The sequence below is a fragment of the Pelobates fuscus genome, chromosome 13, assembly GCF_036172605.1.
Source record: "Pelobates fuscus isolate aPelFus1 chromosome 13, aPelFus1.pri, whole genome shotgun sequence".
Taxonomy (NCBI): Eukaryota; Metazoa; Chordata; class Amphibia; order Anura; family Pelobatidae; genus Pelobates; species Pelobates fuscus.
The window spans coordinates 86,483,199-86,501,725 of NC_086329.1; the positions used below are offsets into that span (position 1 = coordinate 86,483,199).

The window sequence follows — 18,527 nt, forward strand, 5'->3', positions numbered from 1 at the left end:
AATGAGAATGTATCAAAGTATATGTCACATCAAATGAAAGCCCTTTTTGTCCTCTAAAAAACGGTATATAATATGTGTTGGTGCAATAAATGACAGAGATGCAAATTGTGTTTGAACACAAACAGCAAAAAATGCAAAAATGGCTTGTGTCCAGTTTTTGCAGCTGCGTCCCTAACGGGTTAATGCTTCTGCTCTCTGCAGTATATTGTGTTTCGCAGGGAACCTACCTGCTCCCATATCTCACAGTACTAATTTCTTATTATACCTGATTGTAACAATAAATTATGTGATGCTAGGTGCGTAGGTGGTCCCCTCACCTGCCTCCAAACCTCATTGTCTTCATTTCCTTTAGTACATTCTCAATCCAAACCAAAGATTCACTATGCTTATTTTGAACTGTACCCGCTCAATGAGTGTGGGATAGTGTAAATAATGGATGCCTCAACATTCCAATTCCAACTTTCACTGTATGGGTTCCTTGCTGTATTTTATAGGGTATAGTGTGATTAGGGAATATACCAAGCCCTCTCCTGATAGATCTTTATTAATTAAAAAGCCTCCTGCGCGATTAAGATCCTTATATTCTATGTCATTCAAAATCTACCACAATGCAGCAAGAGGGGTACTTGCTAGTTTTAGCTAGTAATCAATGATAACCAGATATCCCAGAACTATATTTTGATTATTTTATATGGGCCATTTTACAAGCATTTGATAAAATGATAAATAATTAAAGGGACACTGTAGGCACCCTGACTCCTTCAGCTGATTGAAGTGGTCTGGGTGCAATGTCCTATGTCCCTTAACCCTGCAGTAGTAATTATTGAGGTTTCTGAGAAACTGCAATAATTATCTCGCAGGGTTAACTCCACCTCTTGTGGCTGTGTACCAGACATCCGCTAGAGAGCTTCCTGGTTTGAAACGGACCTTTGGTTCGGTATCTGACACTGGACGTCCTCACAATCTCCAGCATCAGATTTGTCCCCGTAGGAAAACACTGATTAATGCTTTCCTATAGGGAAATCCCAAAGTGAGCTATTAGGTCTCCCCCGTCAGCAGGGGAAGAACGTGGGTGGAGTCTGACTCAGTGCCAAGGCACATCGGAGCTGGATTCAGGTAAGTGACTCAAGGAGTTTTAACCGCGAGAGGAGGGGGCACTATAAGAATCCCTTTAAAGGCTGTCGGATTTTCAATTAAACAAACGCACATAGAGTAATATATCCACAGTATTTATAATTACACAAAACAGGCATCTGAACACACAACTCTATACACGCATACAGTTTAATAGACATATATACACGATCATTAGAGCTTATATGTATGTACACTTGTGGTAAAACAGACATTTATATACACCTATGGGGTTATTGACTTATCTGGAATTCAAAGTTAAATTTCAACCTTAAAATAGCGAAGATTAAACTCTAGTTGACCAGGAGAACGTTACCAAATAAGCTATAGAGGCCTAAAACATTTATTCACTTTCATTTAAATTTAATTCCTTGCAATTCAGACTTAAGTGAATAACCCAGATACAGTTAAACAGACATGTTTTGAAGAACAGAGCAAACTAAACATATATTCAAACCGTAAAATAGACACCTAAAACACATACAGTAGAATAGCATAGACATGCATACAGTAAAAAACACACATATATTCAGTCCAGCAATAGGCCACACTGTGTCACACGAACTATATGGACGAGATTACCGGTTCTGTCCTGCCATCTGCTGGCTGATTAGAGGCACTTCAGGTGTACACACTAACCGTTGTCTTATCTACACAATTAACAGACACTTGAATAAACTCTTACACCACATGCAGTGCTACAGTGTGTCACTATACATTACTGCTCAGACACTTTGACACACTTAAGTTAGTTCAGGTTCAATTTTATTGCCAAAAATATTTCCTGACAGTAAAACCAGCTATGATTAGAGTTCTCATCGTGTGTTAGGGTCTTGTACATACAGGGGGTTCTCCTCACTCTGCTCCTCATTGAGGGGCCCGAGGTTGGCTATCAGAGACTATTATTGCACAATGCCATGTGTGCTGCTTCATACACACTCTCCCCAGCACACACATTCATACACAAACATACACACATTCCACTCACACTAGCAGTCTATAAGGGCAAATAAAAATATACACTGGGGTCTCTGGATCATTCCCCCACAAGTCCAGCTAGGGGTTCTGAGTATACAGTGCAAGACGATCTTGCAAGCAGAACATTTCCATTGGGTCCCAATATCAGGAAGACACTAACTCGGCCACTCCGAGTAGAAGGCAGCAGCAAGGCCATCATCTGGAATATGTGGATCTCTTTATTCCCTCCTGGGGTCTTTGCCATCCACATTCGATATATATCCACTATACCTGGGGATTGCTTCTGGAATATGGGGGCAGCGGGGCAGGCCTATAGAGGTGAGAAGTCATGGGTCAATATCTTAACATTGTGGCCCTTTCTTCCCACCAGGATAGTTAAATACGCTGTTCTGGTTTCTTACCTTGAGGGCAGAGCAATAATGGGATTCGGGTATGCTGGCACAGTGATATGACCATCTAGAGACTGTGGCTTCTTTGGGAGTGGAGGTTTCCTTCGACCTGGTGTCTGTAAGGAGGAGATTAGAGGAGGACAATAGATAGTCTGCCATGAAACCTGGAGCAGTGGGTCCACCCTGGGTCAGTTTTTTTTTTTAAATCAATTTTCCCAGGGTCCAGTCACCTATCCAGTTCAATTGGTCAGTTCTGTTACCTGTGTATTTACACGTTTCTACCATCAGCGATTTTCCAGAACTAGGTCACCAAGCTCTACCAGAAATCAGTTACCCTGCTTCACCACCTGTCCATCCTTAGTACTCTGTCACCCCATTCCATGTCGCATGCACATTCAACAAGTGCATTCCCAGAGGTCTCCACCAGATCCATCAACTTTGCATTCCCAAAGCATTGTCAAAGCACTGTCATACAGCTCAGTCATCTGTGTGGTCCTAAAGCTCCATCAGCATTCTCTGTAATACAAGTCAGAGACACGACCACCTCTACGAAGTGATATCTTATGAAGATCTCTCACAAGTCAAATTGAAGGGAAAAACTCTCCACCGTGATAATCACCATTAGTTCTTCCCATTTCCAGGCCACACCAGAGGCAGATTAATCAGATTTGTTCAGATTGTGTATGAACTGCTCCCACAACCAACCATGCATATAACGCCAAGCACTTTGTAATTAGCCACCACTGGAGCGTGCCCACCACCTGAGGCCTCGTTACCTGCGCCTGTCGTGGGAGGGGGTCCGCAGGAAGCGGCCGAGATGGGGGAGGAGGCCTGTCCTGATCAGGTGCCTGAATAGAGAGAGCTATGAGAGCCAGCCGGACACAGAGTGACGTGCAGGGAGATGGGCTGAGGGTTAGTGATAGTAGCTCACAACACATAGAAGAACTGGGCACAACACCGTAAAACACAGCACACAAACAGCACAACAATACAAAGTGCTTTACAGATGAGTCATACAGCAATGCACACAAGCTGCAACACAAACAGGTATCATGCTGCACTGCCCACCAACATCTTGCAAGATTGCACATGTGTTTTATGCCACACTACATACAGACAACAAACTACATAGCATATTGGCATTATACTAATGGTAGGAAAAGTACGAACATTTTGGAACCTAACCTTATAATCAGAAAGATCACTGCAGTTCCAAAACTTTCAAGGATATTCATTAAAGTGAGAATTCAAAGTGAATTTCAGATTTAAAGAGACACTACAGTCATCAGAACAACTACAGCTTATTGTATTTGTTCTGGTGAGTAGAATCATTCCCTTCAGGCTTTTTGCAGTAAACACAGTCTTTTCAGAGAAAATGCAGAGTTTACATTACAGCCTAGTGATAACTTCACTGGCCACTCCTCAGATGGTTGCTAGAGGTGCTTCCTGGGTCAGTGCTGCAGTGTGACTGCAATTCAGTGTCTCCACCCCCTCTGCATGCAGACACTGAACCTTCCTCATAGAGATGCATTGACTCAATGCATCTCTATGAGGAGATGCTGATTGGCCAGGGCTGTGTTTGACTTGTGCTGGCTCTGACCCTGGTCTGCCTCCTTCACAATCTCAGCCAATCCTATGGGGAAGCATTGTGATTGGCTCAGACCACCACTCCTGATGATGACAGCAAGCAGGTCAGATGCAGACAGGGGCAGAAGTAGCAACTGCAGACTTGAATACAAGTAAGATTTTACTATATTTAGGGCTAGGTGGTGGTTTTAGCACTATAGGGCCAGGAATACAGGTTAAAGTAATTAAACTTGAAACATAGCTGAAAGTTTTCAATTTGGCTCATTTTACCTTTAATTTGAAATTCACTTTGAATTCTTACTTTAGCGAATGACCCTGATAATAGAAACAAGTGTTTATTTATCCACGTATAAGGCCAAGCCAATTAAAAACACTGGATCAAAATCAAGTGTGCAACAAAATAGTAATGTACAAATATAGAAGAAAGTGGGTATTTTTTAAATATATAAATATTTACAGAGGACTGGAGGAAACTATCGGCATCAGAGTAGTCAATAAATGTTTTATAGGCGGTATTGCTTTTTCAGGACATTCACATCTTGAAAAATATATAACTACATACACAAAATGCCTTGCCTCATTTGATGCCAGTATTTTCATCTTGTCCTCTGTAAGCAGATCAAGTTTCTACTATATTTTTTTGCACATGTCTGTTTTTGCTCTAGTGCTTTTGTAAATCTGCCTGCATGTAGTCGAATACATGCTTGTTTTTTGCCAAGTGCTGGAATTGTAGCAATCTCTTACCATAAGTGGTCTAGTCAAAAAGCTTAATACAGTTTCTATGCTTCTGATTTTTAGGAGGGACATTTTTTTGAGGGACAGACTTTCTCTGAAGCCTAAAAGAATGATGTATGATGATCTAATAATATATGGTATTATAAGTTTGTGGTTTGTTTTTATACTGAATCTGTGTGTACTAGCGCAGACATATCACCATACTAAACTGCACCCAAGCAGACACAACGCAGTTCACAAGACCAGAAGAAAAAAAAACATATGGATTACACCGCTCAGCCCTTATATAACACACTGCACTACACACAGGCATCGCACCACACGAGTGTCAGGAGTCATGTCGAACCACACACAGGGCCACATGGTACCTGGCAGAGCTTGCGCACTGGATCGGGTGGAAGAGGCTTGGATGGCGGATCGGGCCGGTCAGAGTCCTGAACACCAGGCAGAACAAAGGCGTGACAAAAAAGGAGAAGCAATAGAGCAGCCCTCAGGAAGAGAGGGTAAGATGGCAGAAAGGAAAAAGCCGGGGAATAATGGGTAAAATCAATGGAGAGGGCAACATGATTGTGACAAAGGGTGGAGAATGAATGTAGGAAGCCGGCTGGGTCCACAGACATCACACTGCACACATATTGGGACATTAGCATTCACACAGGAATCACACGGCACACAAGTATCAAATCACAGATTGGCTTTACAATGCACAGCAAACATGGACCATATCCCACTACACATACACACACACAGGCACCTCACTGCATGCATGGATCAAACAGGGCCACATGTTACCTGGCAGCGCTTTTGCACTGGATCAGGTGGAAGAGGCTTGGATGGTGGTTCAGGCCGGTCAGAGTCCTGAGGACCAGGCAGAGAAGTAACAAAAAGAAGAAGTAACAGTCCTCAGGTAGAAAACAGGAATAAATGAGAATAAAGGATAGGTAAGAGGGGTGAGGGCAGTTTGGAGGAAGGAAAGGGTGGAGGGCACATCGATAAATGGGTAAAGAGGATTTATTTAGGATGATTAGATAGGAGGAGAAAAGTTAAATGGGGCAGTTAACAGTGGGATGAAAGAAGGATAAGTTGGGGGCAAATAAGACAGTGAGGGTAAGCAGAGAGCAAAAAAAAAAAGTGGGGGCAGAAAGACATACGGTGAACGGAAAATGTTAGTTACATGTTAATGGATGGATTATAACACAGACAGAGGCAGCTCCAGTTATGATTAGAACACGGACAGGACTCCAGACCCCTTAAGTTAATCCCACTGTTATTTCTAGACATACCCCCATGGTTCAACTGTATCCGACCCCATGAACTTCCATTGATCTACACATATCTGCCCCAAGAACGTCCGCTGATCTAGCTGTATATGCAACATATATCTCTCAGAAACCACATTTATCATCCACACCCCTCTTCTTATCCACCATATCTCCCCGAATGGGCTTCTTTTATTGCCTCTGTCTTCATAACCTCTCCTTATCCCCCTTGTGTCTGCACTTCTCCTGATTCCCTCAGTTAATCTCATAATTCTCTTCTGATCCTACACTAACTGTCCCATTTATCTCCACATCCACCTCCAACCTGCTGCCCTGGCTCCTCTAATTCTCCCATAAACCTCTTTAAATACCCATGTGTCTGCCTGCTTAGACCACTCCTTATCTTCCTCCATATTCACACTCTACTCCAGATTTCCTTTATCACTCTCCCAATGGCCATTATATCTGCAATCCATCTACCTATTCAGATCACCATGAATGGTCCCCAGACACCTCTCTATATTCTCCTCTATTTACCTTCATACACGCTCTTCCTACGTACCTCCTTTCCCCTTTATCTGTCCATGTACAACTCTACTGAACTCCTACACCATCTGCTTGCCAAGATCTACTACCTGCACCAGCCATATACATCTCTTCAGATCCAGTCTACATTGAGCGATGACTCGTTCTCTCTACCCTAACACTCCTTTCCAGATACTCCTCTACCCGCCGCCATACATTCCAATATATTCCTGCTATCTGCCTCTATATCTCACCTCTATCTAGCACATAACATTTTCCAGATTCCTCCAAACTAATCCCAAATTTCTCTGGATTTTATGTCCGCAACAACACCCCACTACAGATATTTCTCATACACTATACTGTAACTCTCCCTCCCACCCGCCCCCACCGCCCATTCACCATCACAGGAGGATACTCGCAAAGACCATAAACTCTTGGTATTCTCATTGTTTTCCGCTGAAGATCCATTGGTACTGGATATCCAGTATACAGCCAGCTCTTTGGACAAATGTAGAAATGGGTGAATTTTCAAAAATATTGCTTCCCTCACCTGGGTATTGGCTGACATCACTTGAAGCTCCGTGTTTTGTGCCCAATTAGGAGGCGGAGGGCGCTCTGGACGTGGCTGACTGTTTGTTTGCGTCACCCTAAAACAGGACAGTGAGCTGTTGAAAGCATCGGTATTACAGTTTGGCCTCTGGAATTACAATCCTACCTCTGGAAACATAACATTAGATATAGCATAAAGTTAAGGCTTTATTCTGGAGTAAAGATGAGGGGCTACATATTCAGGGAGAAAGGATCTAAAGGTTTGGGCATTCTATGGTGCTAGGCTGTGGAGGAACACACCGAAGAGTATATTATACATGCATTTCCATTCGGTAAATCATTTTTACCTGTATTGGCATTTACTGCTGGAGCTTAACATCCCGAGCCTCCTCTTTAGGAATTCGCGTTTTAAGAGACAAAATCCAAACAATACCAGGATCGGTATAAAAACCAGGAAGATCAGGCAGAGACTGGTGGTGAGGGAGCTGCCAACTATAAACCAGGAAAGTCAAACAAACAAAATGATCAGAGCACAGGCCTTTTAGCTGTCCATAAAGGGGGACACAGCTCGCTGGACATGGATACAATGCACAAACACAGCAGCGTTAGAACATAATAGACAATATAACACGTGCCGATATCTTACCATGTCTCTCGGCCCAGGTTCCGCAGTCTGGCATTGCCCAGCCTGGGTCACAATGGCAAGTATTGTTACTGTCACAGATCTAAATCAACAAAGAAAAAGAGAGAAAAAAAAAAAGATATATACACCACCCCAAAATATATACACAAAATACAGCAATATAATATCAGAGGGTATTTCATATAAAAAAAATCTTAGGTATGTTAATATATCGCACTAGAAGCAACATATAGATATAAAACAATAAACAGCACAGAAATAGCCATTTAAATATTATGGTAAGTGTATTCTAGGAGCATTGGGCATGGCAGTATAGAACACAAGAAGCAATGTATGGATGTATAAAGAGAGACAGTATTGTGACAGCTGGTATAATAACAGAGAGCAGGTAAAATATACAAATCTCACACATGGTAATATTTCACACTGCAAGCAATATACATAAAGAGAAACAGTACAGTGAGGATTTTTATGAAAACCTTGCAGACAATAACATATTACACATATAAAGGAATACTCCAACCTCAGTAATTTGCAGTGGTGATGGTGGTAGGAGTCTGTGAAGTGTTTCAGCTTGAATTATGGCAATTATGTGCCACGGGTAAGTTGCACTCATAACACACTTGACTTTGGCAGCTTTGAATTCTGTTCTGTGCTACCAATGTCCATTCTGTGCATATTTTGCGCCTGTCATCAAAGTGCACTATTGTGATTGATATTGTGATATGTGATCATCTTCTCCCTTGCAAGAAGAGCACCTTCAAGGGGAAGATTGTTTTCCCCTCCCTTCCACTGTGCATTCCCTCCTGCGGTTGTCCTCAGTATAACTATATATATATATATATTTTTTTTAAACAAGACAAACCTCCCTCCCCTTGCCAGCCCGGACCGCGAGCATGTACTCCGAGCCAGAAACTGACCACTCACAGCGTTCTCTATGAGAAGCATGTGATTGGACCATACAAGGCCCCTGTGATGGAGAGGGGATGGAAGTTAGCCCTGGGTGCTTCCGGTGAAGCTGGCATCCACGTAAGTAAAAATCTATTTTTTGCAGGGTACACAGCAAATGGAGGGGGAGGGGGGCCTTCTCCATGGTGCCCAATAGGACATTTTACACGAGAAACCCATTAGAGCAATATATGATACATACACACAGAAATAATGAGGGAGATCGTACAAAGGATTTAGTATACAAGACTTAAATACAGAAATTATAAAATAGCAATTTAGATATTATCTAATTTATATATAACCTACATGTAACCTTCCATAAATGGGATTTCAATTGTACAAAACGATACATATATAGAAACTTAGGAAAAAAAACAGAGTGTATAGGCGCTCGCTATAACGTGGTGAATCAGTGAGGGCTGCTGTATACAATACAAGTATTCCCAAAAACCTTGTATATTAGTGAAACAAAAAACATACAAAATATGGCGTATACTGCGCCCAAGGGTAATACGTACATACACCTCTGAGGGGAAGGTTGGTAAAATACCTCAAAATAAAAACAAAGGAAAATAATAGTGCAATACAGTTTGTAACAGTGCAAGTATTAGTGCTGGGTAACTTTAGGAAAATCACTCACATAGGGTAGAGCTATAAAAGAGCTCTACTTTGTTCAGCGTGGACGGTATAATCCCCGTCTAAGGATACAAGCTGGTACAGATGATTTTGATCCTCCAAGTGAGAATATATAAAAAACAAGAGGGAGAGACACTCTGATAGTGTAGTAAGTACTGTAAATCCGGGATAATTGAATAAAAGGTATTGTACTTACAATTTGTAGATACTTAAAATATAAAAGTATAAGTATAAGTCCAATAGTCCAAAAGGAAAGGGGGTCCCACTTGACGCGTTTCGCCTCTCCAGAGGCTTTATCAAAAGTGTCACTTTTGATAAAGCCTCTGAAGAGGCGAAACGCGTCAAGTGGGACCCCCTTTCCTTTTGGACTATTGGACTTATACTTATACTTTTATATTTTATAATAATAAAATAGTGTATTTTATATTGCATTGAGCCACTTATCCTTTATTATTTTACCTGCATTTCGATATCCTGCTGACTACCTGGTTCCATCATATCCTTAGGTGGGGATAGTACCACCCATGCTGTAATCACTAGAGCAGGTCTTGCTCTACAAATTGTAAGTACAATACCTTTATTCAATTATCCCGGATTTACAGTACTTACTACACTATCAGAGTGTCTCTCCCTCTTGTTTTTTATATATTCTCACTTGGAGGATCAAAATCATCTGTACCAGCTTGTATCCTTAGACGGGGATTATACCGTCCACGCTGAACAAAGTAGAGCTCTTTTATAGCTCTACCCTATGTGAGTGATTTTCCTAAAGTTACCCAGCACTAATACTTGCACTGTTACAAACTGTATTGCACTATTATTTTCCTTTGTTTTTATTTTGAGGTATTTTACCAACCTTCCCCTCAGAGGTGTATGTACGTATTACCCTTGGGCGCAGTATACGCCATATTTTGTATATATAGAAACTTACTAGCGTTAAAATGTTCTTAGTTTTAATTGTAGCCTTTTCTCCCTGAGAGCTGCCATTTAAGTGATCTGTAGTTGGGCACGCGCAACGCTTACCCTGTAGCATATTTACATCGTGATGACATTATCGCTCGACAATGCAGTGTGATCGTTGGTCAGGTAAGCTTGTGCTCCTGACCAAGAATCAATTAAATGACAGCACTGAGAGAGAATACCATAGGAATTTGCCCTGTATGTAAGTGTTATGTATGCTTACATAATCTACTTAGGGTCTGCTTGCATTTCATTGTGTTCTAAGGCCTATTTATTGAGGGTTATACTTCAATTGGTATTTTATTTGTACATGTCATTTCCGGTAAATATATTTTTACAATAAAATTGGTTATAAAAAGCTTTGAGGACTTTGGTTATTTATTAAAACTGATTTTCTTTATTTTCCCCAGTGTGAAATAAAATTAGTTAATAACTATTTCTATTTGATAAGTCATTTAGTTTTGTCTCCTTTATCTTTAGGATTGAGATTACACCCATTAATTCCACATACAGCCCTATCAGCTTTCTCTATAATAAACGAGAGAGAGAGAGAGAGAGAGAGAGAGAGAGAGAGAGCAGCACATAGTATGTGAAAAAGGAGAGCTCATTCTATATAGACACACATTTGTACTTTCTCTCACCCCATGGTTGCTGCACTGGTTCTTACAGCTTTGGACCTTCAAAGCGGAAGCCTCGTGACATTTCTGTTTTATGCAAACCTGCATGAATAGAAGATTGAGTTATATTGTTTCGTATACAGTGTAGGAGGGAAGAAGCTCTATATCGTACGTAGAACAATTCCCAGCAGGGGCAATCTCTTACATGGATAGTGAAAGGTAAGGATAGGGTTGAGGCTGAGCTAGCGAGAGTTTAGGCTCTGGGTATTTATGGATTAGCTGAAAGGTGAAGATGGGAAATGTCAAGAATGAACTTAGGGTGGGGAGCTGGTAGGTGAACTCATGATACATATGATTCAAACAGGGATGGGGGTGCAGGTGTGATTAGGGGTGACAGTGTTCAGGGAAGGAGTAATGAGGAATCAGCTCAAGGTACAGAGAAATGGATAATCTCAAGGTATAGATGGGAAGCTCAGAGTTCAAGGAGTGATTAACGAGGAGTCATGGAAAGACCAGGGTGAAATTGGTGTGTAACACAGCTGGAGTCTAGAAATGTGTGTCTGATCTGCTCTTACCTTCCCGGCCCCACAAACTGTTCCTGTCATCACAAGTGCTAGATCCAAGACGTCATCACCTCGATTGAAGGACGTTCCGTTGCAGGTCAGCTCTGTCCTGTTCACAGTTACTCTAACAGCTATGGATTCCAGGACAGTCTGGTTACTACCAACCTGACACTGAATCTTCCCGCACTGCACATCCCTGCAGGACACATTACAAGAGGTCAGTAGGAACAGAGAAGCAACAGAATATTGAGAGCATGTGTGTGTGCACAGGAGGGGGTATAGAGAGAGTGTGTGTTCACACAGGAGGGGATATAGCGAGGTTATGTGTGTGCACAGGAGGGGGTATAGAGAGAGTGTGTGTTCACACAGGAGGGGATATAGCGAGGTTATGTGTGTGCACAGGAGGGGGTATAGAGAGAGTGTGTGTTCACACAGGAGGGGATATAGCGAGGTTATGTGTGTGCACAGGAGGGGGTATAGAGAGAGTGTGTGTTCACACAGGAGGGGATATAGCGAGGTTATGTGTGTGCACAGGAGGGGTTATAGAGAGAGTGTGTGTTCACACAGGAGGGGATATAGCGAGGTTATGTGTGTGCACAGGAGGGGGTATAGAGAGAGTGTGTGTTCACACAGGAGGGGATATAGCGAGGTTATGTGTGTGCACAGGAGGGGGTATAGAGAGGGTCTGTGTCTGTGTATGTGTGTGTGTGCACATGAGGCTGTATAGAGAGGGTGTGAGTGTGTGTATGTGCACAGGAGGGTGTGTAGAGAGGGTCTGTGTCTGTGTATAAAGAGGCTGTGTGTGTGTGTGTGTGCGTGCGTGAGTGAGTGTGTGTGTGTGTGTGTGCACAGGAGGGTGTATAAAGAGGCTGTGAGTGTGTGCACAGGAGGGTGTACATAGAGGTTGTCTGTGTGTGTGTGCGCAGGAGTGTGCACACAAAGATTATGTATGTGCACAGGAGGATGTATATAGGAGGTTGTATGTGTATTTGTGTGCAGTACTGTGTACAGAAAGGATGAGTGTGTTTGGGAACATGGTGGTGTATAGAGAGGTTGTGTGTGTGAAGGTTGCAGAGACGTTGTGTGTAAATGAGGGAGCAGCAGAGTGCGCAGATAATGTACATAGAATATATAGAAATGAGAGTGTTTAACGGAGTACTGGTAAAGGTGTGTGTGTAAGCCTTGTGTTAGAGTGTGGTTTGAGATTAATGGATGAATTCTCAGATCTTGTTGACTAATCTTAAATCGCTAAATGACCTCCATTTACAACAGTTTGCAGAAAGGATTCATTCATTTTTCTATGAATTTGGGGACATGTGGGTAGAAGTCTTGTCCAGTATGAGTAAGTGAATAGCCTGCAGTATTGTGCTATGTTTGGTAATAGACAATGACAGAAAAAGAGAAGGTGTGTCTGTGGTTGTAGTGCAGGAATGGAAATGAAATTAGGAACGATTGTATTTATGAGGATTCAGTATCGGAATGTGAGAGAATGGAGTGTTACAGCTGTGTGTGACAGGGAGGAGTAGGAATTGAAAACAAACAGAGAACGGTTGCGCAAGCGAGTCTACTGTGCAGGAATTGAAGTGCAGAGAAAATAGTTGTACATGAGGAAACAGTGGGAAATAACAGATAATAAGGAATGATTGTGTGAGAGGTTACAGTGCATGAATTTACTGAAAGAATAATAAGGGGTGGGAATAATTACTCCTCTGAGCATGGTATGTAGCTGCCATTTTCCCCCTGGCCACAGTTCCCGTACTTATCCCCTCTCATATTCATTTTCCTGAAGCAGGAATCAGGGGCTGGTAACGAACCTATAGGAAGATTTGGCTGTCAGAACATCAGACACATGGCATTTGCCCCTTATCTGCAAGCATGAGTAGGACTGGATGTGTTAAAGCTCCCACTGTGCACGTGGGCATCAATAGCTTCTATTAGCCTAGACAACCAATGTCGTACATACCAGGTCCCCACAGATTCTGACACTGGGTTTGGAGTGTCTGGCATTCCCCATCAAAGCAATAGGCCTGACCTTCTTCACAGGACCCCCCATTCTGTACAAAGACATTTGGGGGACATTGTCCCGAAATCCCATTACAGTATTCCGGGAGGTCGCATTCCCCTAGTCTGTCCCGGCACAGGAACCCAGATGGCTTTAGCTAGGAAGAAAGGAAATGTGAGGTCACATGAATGCAGGGCTCTAAATTCCATATAGGCAAATCTGCGTAGTGGGGGGAACTGACCTTACACTGCTCACAGCACAGTCCATCGGAGGAACACTGCGCACCTTCAATAAACTGACAGGTGGAGGGATTACAACAGGGATCTGTACATTCCTACAGAGAATCAAAAAGAAAGGAATTGGGATTAATCACGGACAGATTCAAACAGCTATTGGCATAATGATGTAAAGGGAGCTTACATTATTAGTTATTACATTTATTTTAACTTTGTTTAAATTATCATTGTGTAATTGGTTTAATTAGCACAATACTCAAATGGAATTAATTCTTTAATGAAGAATTTGCAGAGCATTGTCAAAGGAAATGCACATTTTAGGATACAATTATATTTTCAAGTTGATTACTTTGGTTTATAATTTGCAATTTCCTGGTCAATTCTCCGCATTTCTCAGTTAATGAATAATCCCCAACATTTGTACATTGCTTTGGAACTTTAATAAAAAGAAACCACACAGGGTGAGAGTGCTTGGGAAAAAGTGACAGAGGCATAAGACACAGTCGCACAGAATATGAGAGTGTTTGGGAATGGTGATAGAAGGCTGGACTCAGTGACATAGGATTGGGGAGTTTAGGAACAGCAATAGAGACAGCATTCAGTGACACAGGATAGGAGAGAGTTTAGGAACAGCAATCGAGACAGCACTCAGTGACACAGGATAGGAGAGAGTTAAGGAACAGCAATAGAGACAGCATTCAGTGACACGGGATAGGAGAGAGTTTAGGAACAGCAATCGAGACAGCATTCAGTGACACAGGATAGGAGAGAGTTTAGGAACAGCAATAGAGACAGCATTCAGTGACACAGGATAGGAGAGAGTTTAGGAACAGCAATATAGACAGCATTCAGTGACACAGGATAGGACAGAGTTTAGGAACAGCAATAGAGACAGCACTCAGTGACACAGGATAGGAGAGAGTTAAGGAACAGCAATAGAGACAGCATTCAGTGACACAGCATAGGAGACAGTTTAGGAACAGCAATAGAGACAGCATTCAGTGACACAGGATAGGAGAGAGTTTAGGAACAGCAATAGAGACAGCATTCAGTGTCACAGGATAGGAGAGAGTTAAGGAACAGCACTAGAGACAGCACTCAGTGACATAGGATAGGAGATAGTTAAGGAACAGCAATAGAGACAGCATTCAGTGACACAGGATAGGAGAGAGTTAAGGAACAGCAACAGAGACAGCACTCAGTGACACAGGATAGGAGAGAGTTAAGGAACAGCAATAGAGACAGCACTCAGTGACACAGGATAGGAGAGAGTTTAGGAACAGCAATAGAGACAGCACTCAGTGACACGGGATAGGAGAGAGTTTAGGAACAGCAATAGAGACAGCACTCAGTGACACAGGATAGGAGAGAGTTTAGGAACAGCAATAGAGACAGCACTCAGTGACACGGGATAGGAGAGAGTTTAGGAACAGCAATAGAGACAGCACTCAGTGACACGGGATAGGAGAGAGTTTAGGAACAGCAATAGAGACAGCACTCAGTGACACAGGATAGGAGAGAGTTTAGGAACAGCAATAGAGACAGCACTCAGTGACACGGGATAGGAGAGAGTTTAGGAACAGCAATAGAGACAGCACTCAGTGACACAGGATAGGAGAGAGTTTAGGAACAGCAATAGAGACAGCACTCAGTGACACAGGATATGAGAGAGTTAAGGAACAGCAATAGAGACAGCACTCAGTGACACAGGATAGGAGAGAGTTTAGGAACAGCAATAGAGACAGCACTCAGTGACACAGGATATGAGAGAGTTTAGGAACAGCAATAGAGACAGCATTCAGTGACACAGGATAGGAGAGAGTTTAGGAACAGCAATAGAGACAGCACTCAGTGACACAGGATAGGAGAGAGTTTAGGAACAGCAATAGAGACAGCATTCAGTGACACGGGATAGGAGAGAGTTTAGGAACAGCAATAGAGACAGCACTCAGTGACACAGGGTAGGAGAGAGTTTAGGAACAGCAAAAGAGACAGCACTCAGTGGCATAACATATGAGTGTTTGGGAACCACCATACAGAGACATCATAATGACAAAGGATAAGAGAAAGTTTGGGATTGAGATATGATATGAGAATGTTGAGAACAATTAAAGCTTAGGAAAAGTAAAAAAACAGTATACAGAGCTATAGATATGATTGTTGGAAATTGTAACAGAGAGGCAGCACTACATGACTTATGACATGAGAAAGGCCGAACAGTCATTGAAACAGATCCACTGGGTTATTCACTAAAGTGAGAAATTAAAGTGAATTCACAGTAAAATTCAAACTTACGCTGAAAATAGCCAAACTGGAAAAATTCTCTGACTTAGCTTTGCTTCCAGATCAGCTACTCTGGCTGTAAATTTGAAATTCTGACTTGAGTGAATAACCCTGACAGAGAGCCGTGAACAGCGACACTGTATAGGAGTGTGCCGGGAACAGCGACACTGTATAGGAGAGTGCTCGGGAACAGCGACACTGTATAGGAGAGTGCTCGGGAACAGCGACACTGAATAGGAGAGTGCTCGGGAAAAGCGACACTGAATAGGAGAGTGCTCGGGAACAGAGACACTGAATAGGAGAGTGCTCGGGAACAGAGACACTGAAGAGGAGAGTGCTCGGGAACAGCGACACTGAATAGGAGAGTGCTCGGGAAAAGCAACACTGAATAGGAGAGTGCTCGGGAACAGAGACACTGAATAGGAGAGTGCTCGGGAACAGCGACACTGAATAGGAGAGTGCTCGGGAAAAGCAACACTGGATAGGAGAGTGCTCGGGAACAGAGACACTGAATAGGAGAGTGCTCGGGAACAGAGACACTGAATAGGAGTGCTCGGGAACAGCAACACTGAATAGGAGAGTGCCCGGGAACAGCGACACTGATTAGGAGAGTGCCCGGGAACAGCGACACTGATTAGGAGAGTGCCCGGGAACAGCGACACTGATTAGGAGAGTGCCCGGGAACAGCGACACTGATTAGGAGAGTGCCCGGGAACAGCGACACTGATTAGGAGAGTGCCTGGGGAGCAGCAACACTGAATAGGAGAGTGCCCGGGAACAGCGACACTGATTAGGAGAGTGGCCGGGAACAGCGACACTGATTAGGAGAGTGGCCGGGAACAGCGACACTGATTAGGAGAGTGGCCGGGAACAGCGACACTGATTAGGAGAGTGGCCGGGAACAGCGACACTGATTAGGAGAGTGGCCGGGAACAGCGACACTGATTAGGAGAGTGCCCGGGAACAGCGACACTGATTAGGAGAGTGCCCGGGAACAGCGACACTGATTAGGAGAGTGCCCGGGAACAGCGACACAGAATAGGAGAGTGCCCGGGAACAGCGACACAGATTAGGAGAGTGCCCGGGAACAGCGACACAGAATAGGAGAGTGCCCGGGAACAGCGACACTGATTAGGAGAGTGCCCGGGAACAGCGACACTGATTAGGAGAGTGCCCGGGAACAGCGACACTGATTAGGAGAGTGCCTGGGGAGCAGCGACACTGATTAGGAGAGTGCCCAAAAACAGCAAAACTGATTAGGAGAAAGCCCAGGAACAGCGACACTGATTAGGAGAGTGCCCGGGAACAGCGACACTCATTAGGAGAGTGCCCAGGAACAGCGACACTGATTAGGAAAGTGCCTGGGGAGCAGCAACACTGATTAGGAGAGTGCCCAAAAACAGCAAAACTGATTAGGAGAAAGCCCAGGAACAGCGACACTGATTAGGAGAGTGCCCGGGAACAGCGACACTCATTAGGAGAGTGCCCAGGAACAGCGACACTGATTAGGAGAGTGCCCGGGAACAGCGACACTGATTAGGAGAGTGCCCGGGAACAGCGACACAGATTAGGAGAGTGCCCGGGAACAGCGACACAGATTAGGAGAGTGCCCGGGAACAGCGACACAGAATAGGAGAGTGCCCGGGAACAGCGACACTGATTAGGAGAGTGCCCGGGAACAGCGACACTGATTAGGAGAGTGCCCGGGAACAGCGAGACTGGACAGGAGAGTGCTTGCAAAAAGCGAGACTGGACAGGAGAGTGCTTGCAAACAGCCACACTGAATATAAGAGTGCCTGGGAACAGCGACATTGAAGAGGAAAGTGCCCAGGGGTAGAGAGTTGAGAAATATTAACACTATGTATGAGAGTGCTCAATTGGTAAATGAGAGTGCCAGGAGACGGTGACAAAGCACACCTGGGTCAGGCCACAGTCACACTGTTCTTTTTCTTCTACCAACATGTTGCCGCAACGTGCTCCTCCAAACAGACTCAAGGGGCTGGGGGTGTTAAACAGGCACAGAAACCTTCCTTTTCTGAGACTGGTAACAAGGTCTGTGACACTGCATTTACTGAACTCCAGTCCAGGCATGAACCTAAGGGGATAGATTTATAGGAAAACATATAAAGTAAAATGGTTAAACACGCACCCTGCATAGAGAGGAAAGGACTCTAAAAATCCTATAGCTCCCTTCTACCTGATTCCCTGTAAAGTGGGAATAGTAAATTCCATGTCCTATAGCTCCCTTCTACCCGACTCCCTGTACAGTAGGAAGAGTAAATCCCATGTTCCATAGCTCCCTTCTACCCGACTCCCTGTACAGTGGGACGGGGCAAAATCCTTGTCCTATAGCTCCCTAGAGTAAATCCCATAGCTCCCTTCTACCCGACTCCCTGTACAGTGGGAATAGTAAATTCCATGTCCTATAGCTCCCTTCTACCCGACTCCCTGTACAGTGGGAAGAGTAAATCCCATGT

The 18,527-nt window shown here is 43.6% G+C and overlaps 1 protein-coding gene across 4 annotated transcripts in view; it reads right to left on the reverse strand.

Moving 5' to 3' along the window:
- Nucleotides 1-1,266: 1,266 nt before the first annotated feature.
- The window catches only part of ADAM15 (ADAM metallopeptidase domain 15), a 64,896-nt gene continuing 47,635 nt past the window's right edge, over nucleotides 1,267-18,527 (reverse strand). Inside the window, exons 12-25 of one of the 4 annotated variants that reach the window (XM_063439880.1) lie at nucleotides 17,968-18,145; nucleotides 13,773-13,865; nucleotides 13,493-13,688; nucleotides 13,235-13,343; nucleotides 11,542-11,725; nucleotides 10,991-11,068; nucleotides 7,806-7,884; nucleotides 7,507-7,651; nucleotides 7,161-7,257; nucleotides 5,616-5,681; nucleotides 5,192-5,257; nucleotides 3,278-3,349; nucleotides 2,514-2,617; nucleotides 1,267-2,422 (exon numbers count right to left, since the gene is read on the reverse strand). In XM_063439880.1, the coding sequence (XP_063295950.1) occupies nucleotides 2,377-2,422; nucleotides 2,514-2,617; nucleotides 3,278-3,349; nucleotides 5,192-5,257; nucleotides 5,616-5,681; nucleotides 7,161-7,257; nucleotides 7,507-7,651; nucleotides 7,806-7,884; nucleotides 10,991-11,068; nucleotides 11,542-11,725; nucleotides 13,235-13,343; nucleotides 13,493-13,688; nucleotides 13,773-13,865; nucleotides 17,968-18,145 (1,513 nt within the window). In that variant the 3' untranslated portion in view covers nucleotides 1,267-2,376. The remainder of the gene's footprint in view (nucleotides 2,423-2,513; nucleotides 2,618-3,277; nucleotides 3,350-5,191; nucleotides 5,258-5,615; nucleotides 5,682-7,160; nucleotides 7,258-7,506; nucleotides 7,652-7,805; nucleotides 7,885-10,990; nucleotides 11,069-11,541; nucleotides 11,726-13,234; nucleotides 13,344-13,492; nucleotides 13,689-13,772; nucleotides 13,866-17,967; nucleotides 18,146-18,527) is intronic. The other 3 variants (XM_063439881.1, XM_063439882.1, XM_063439883.1) reach the window with 3 other exon arrangements.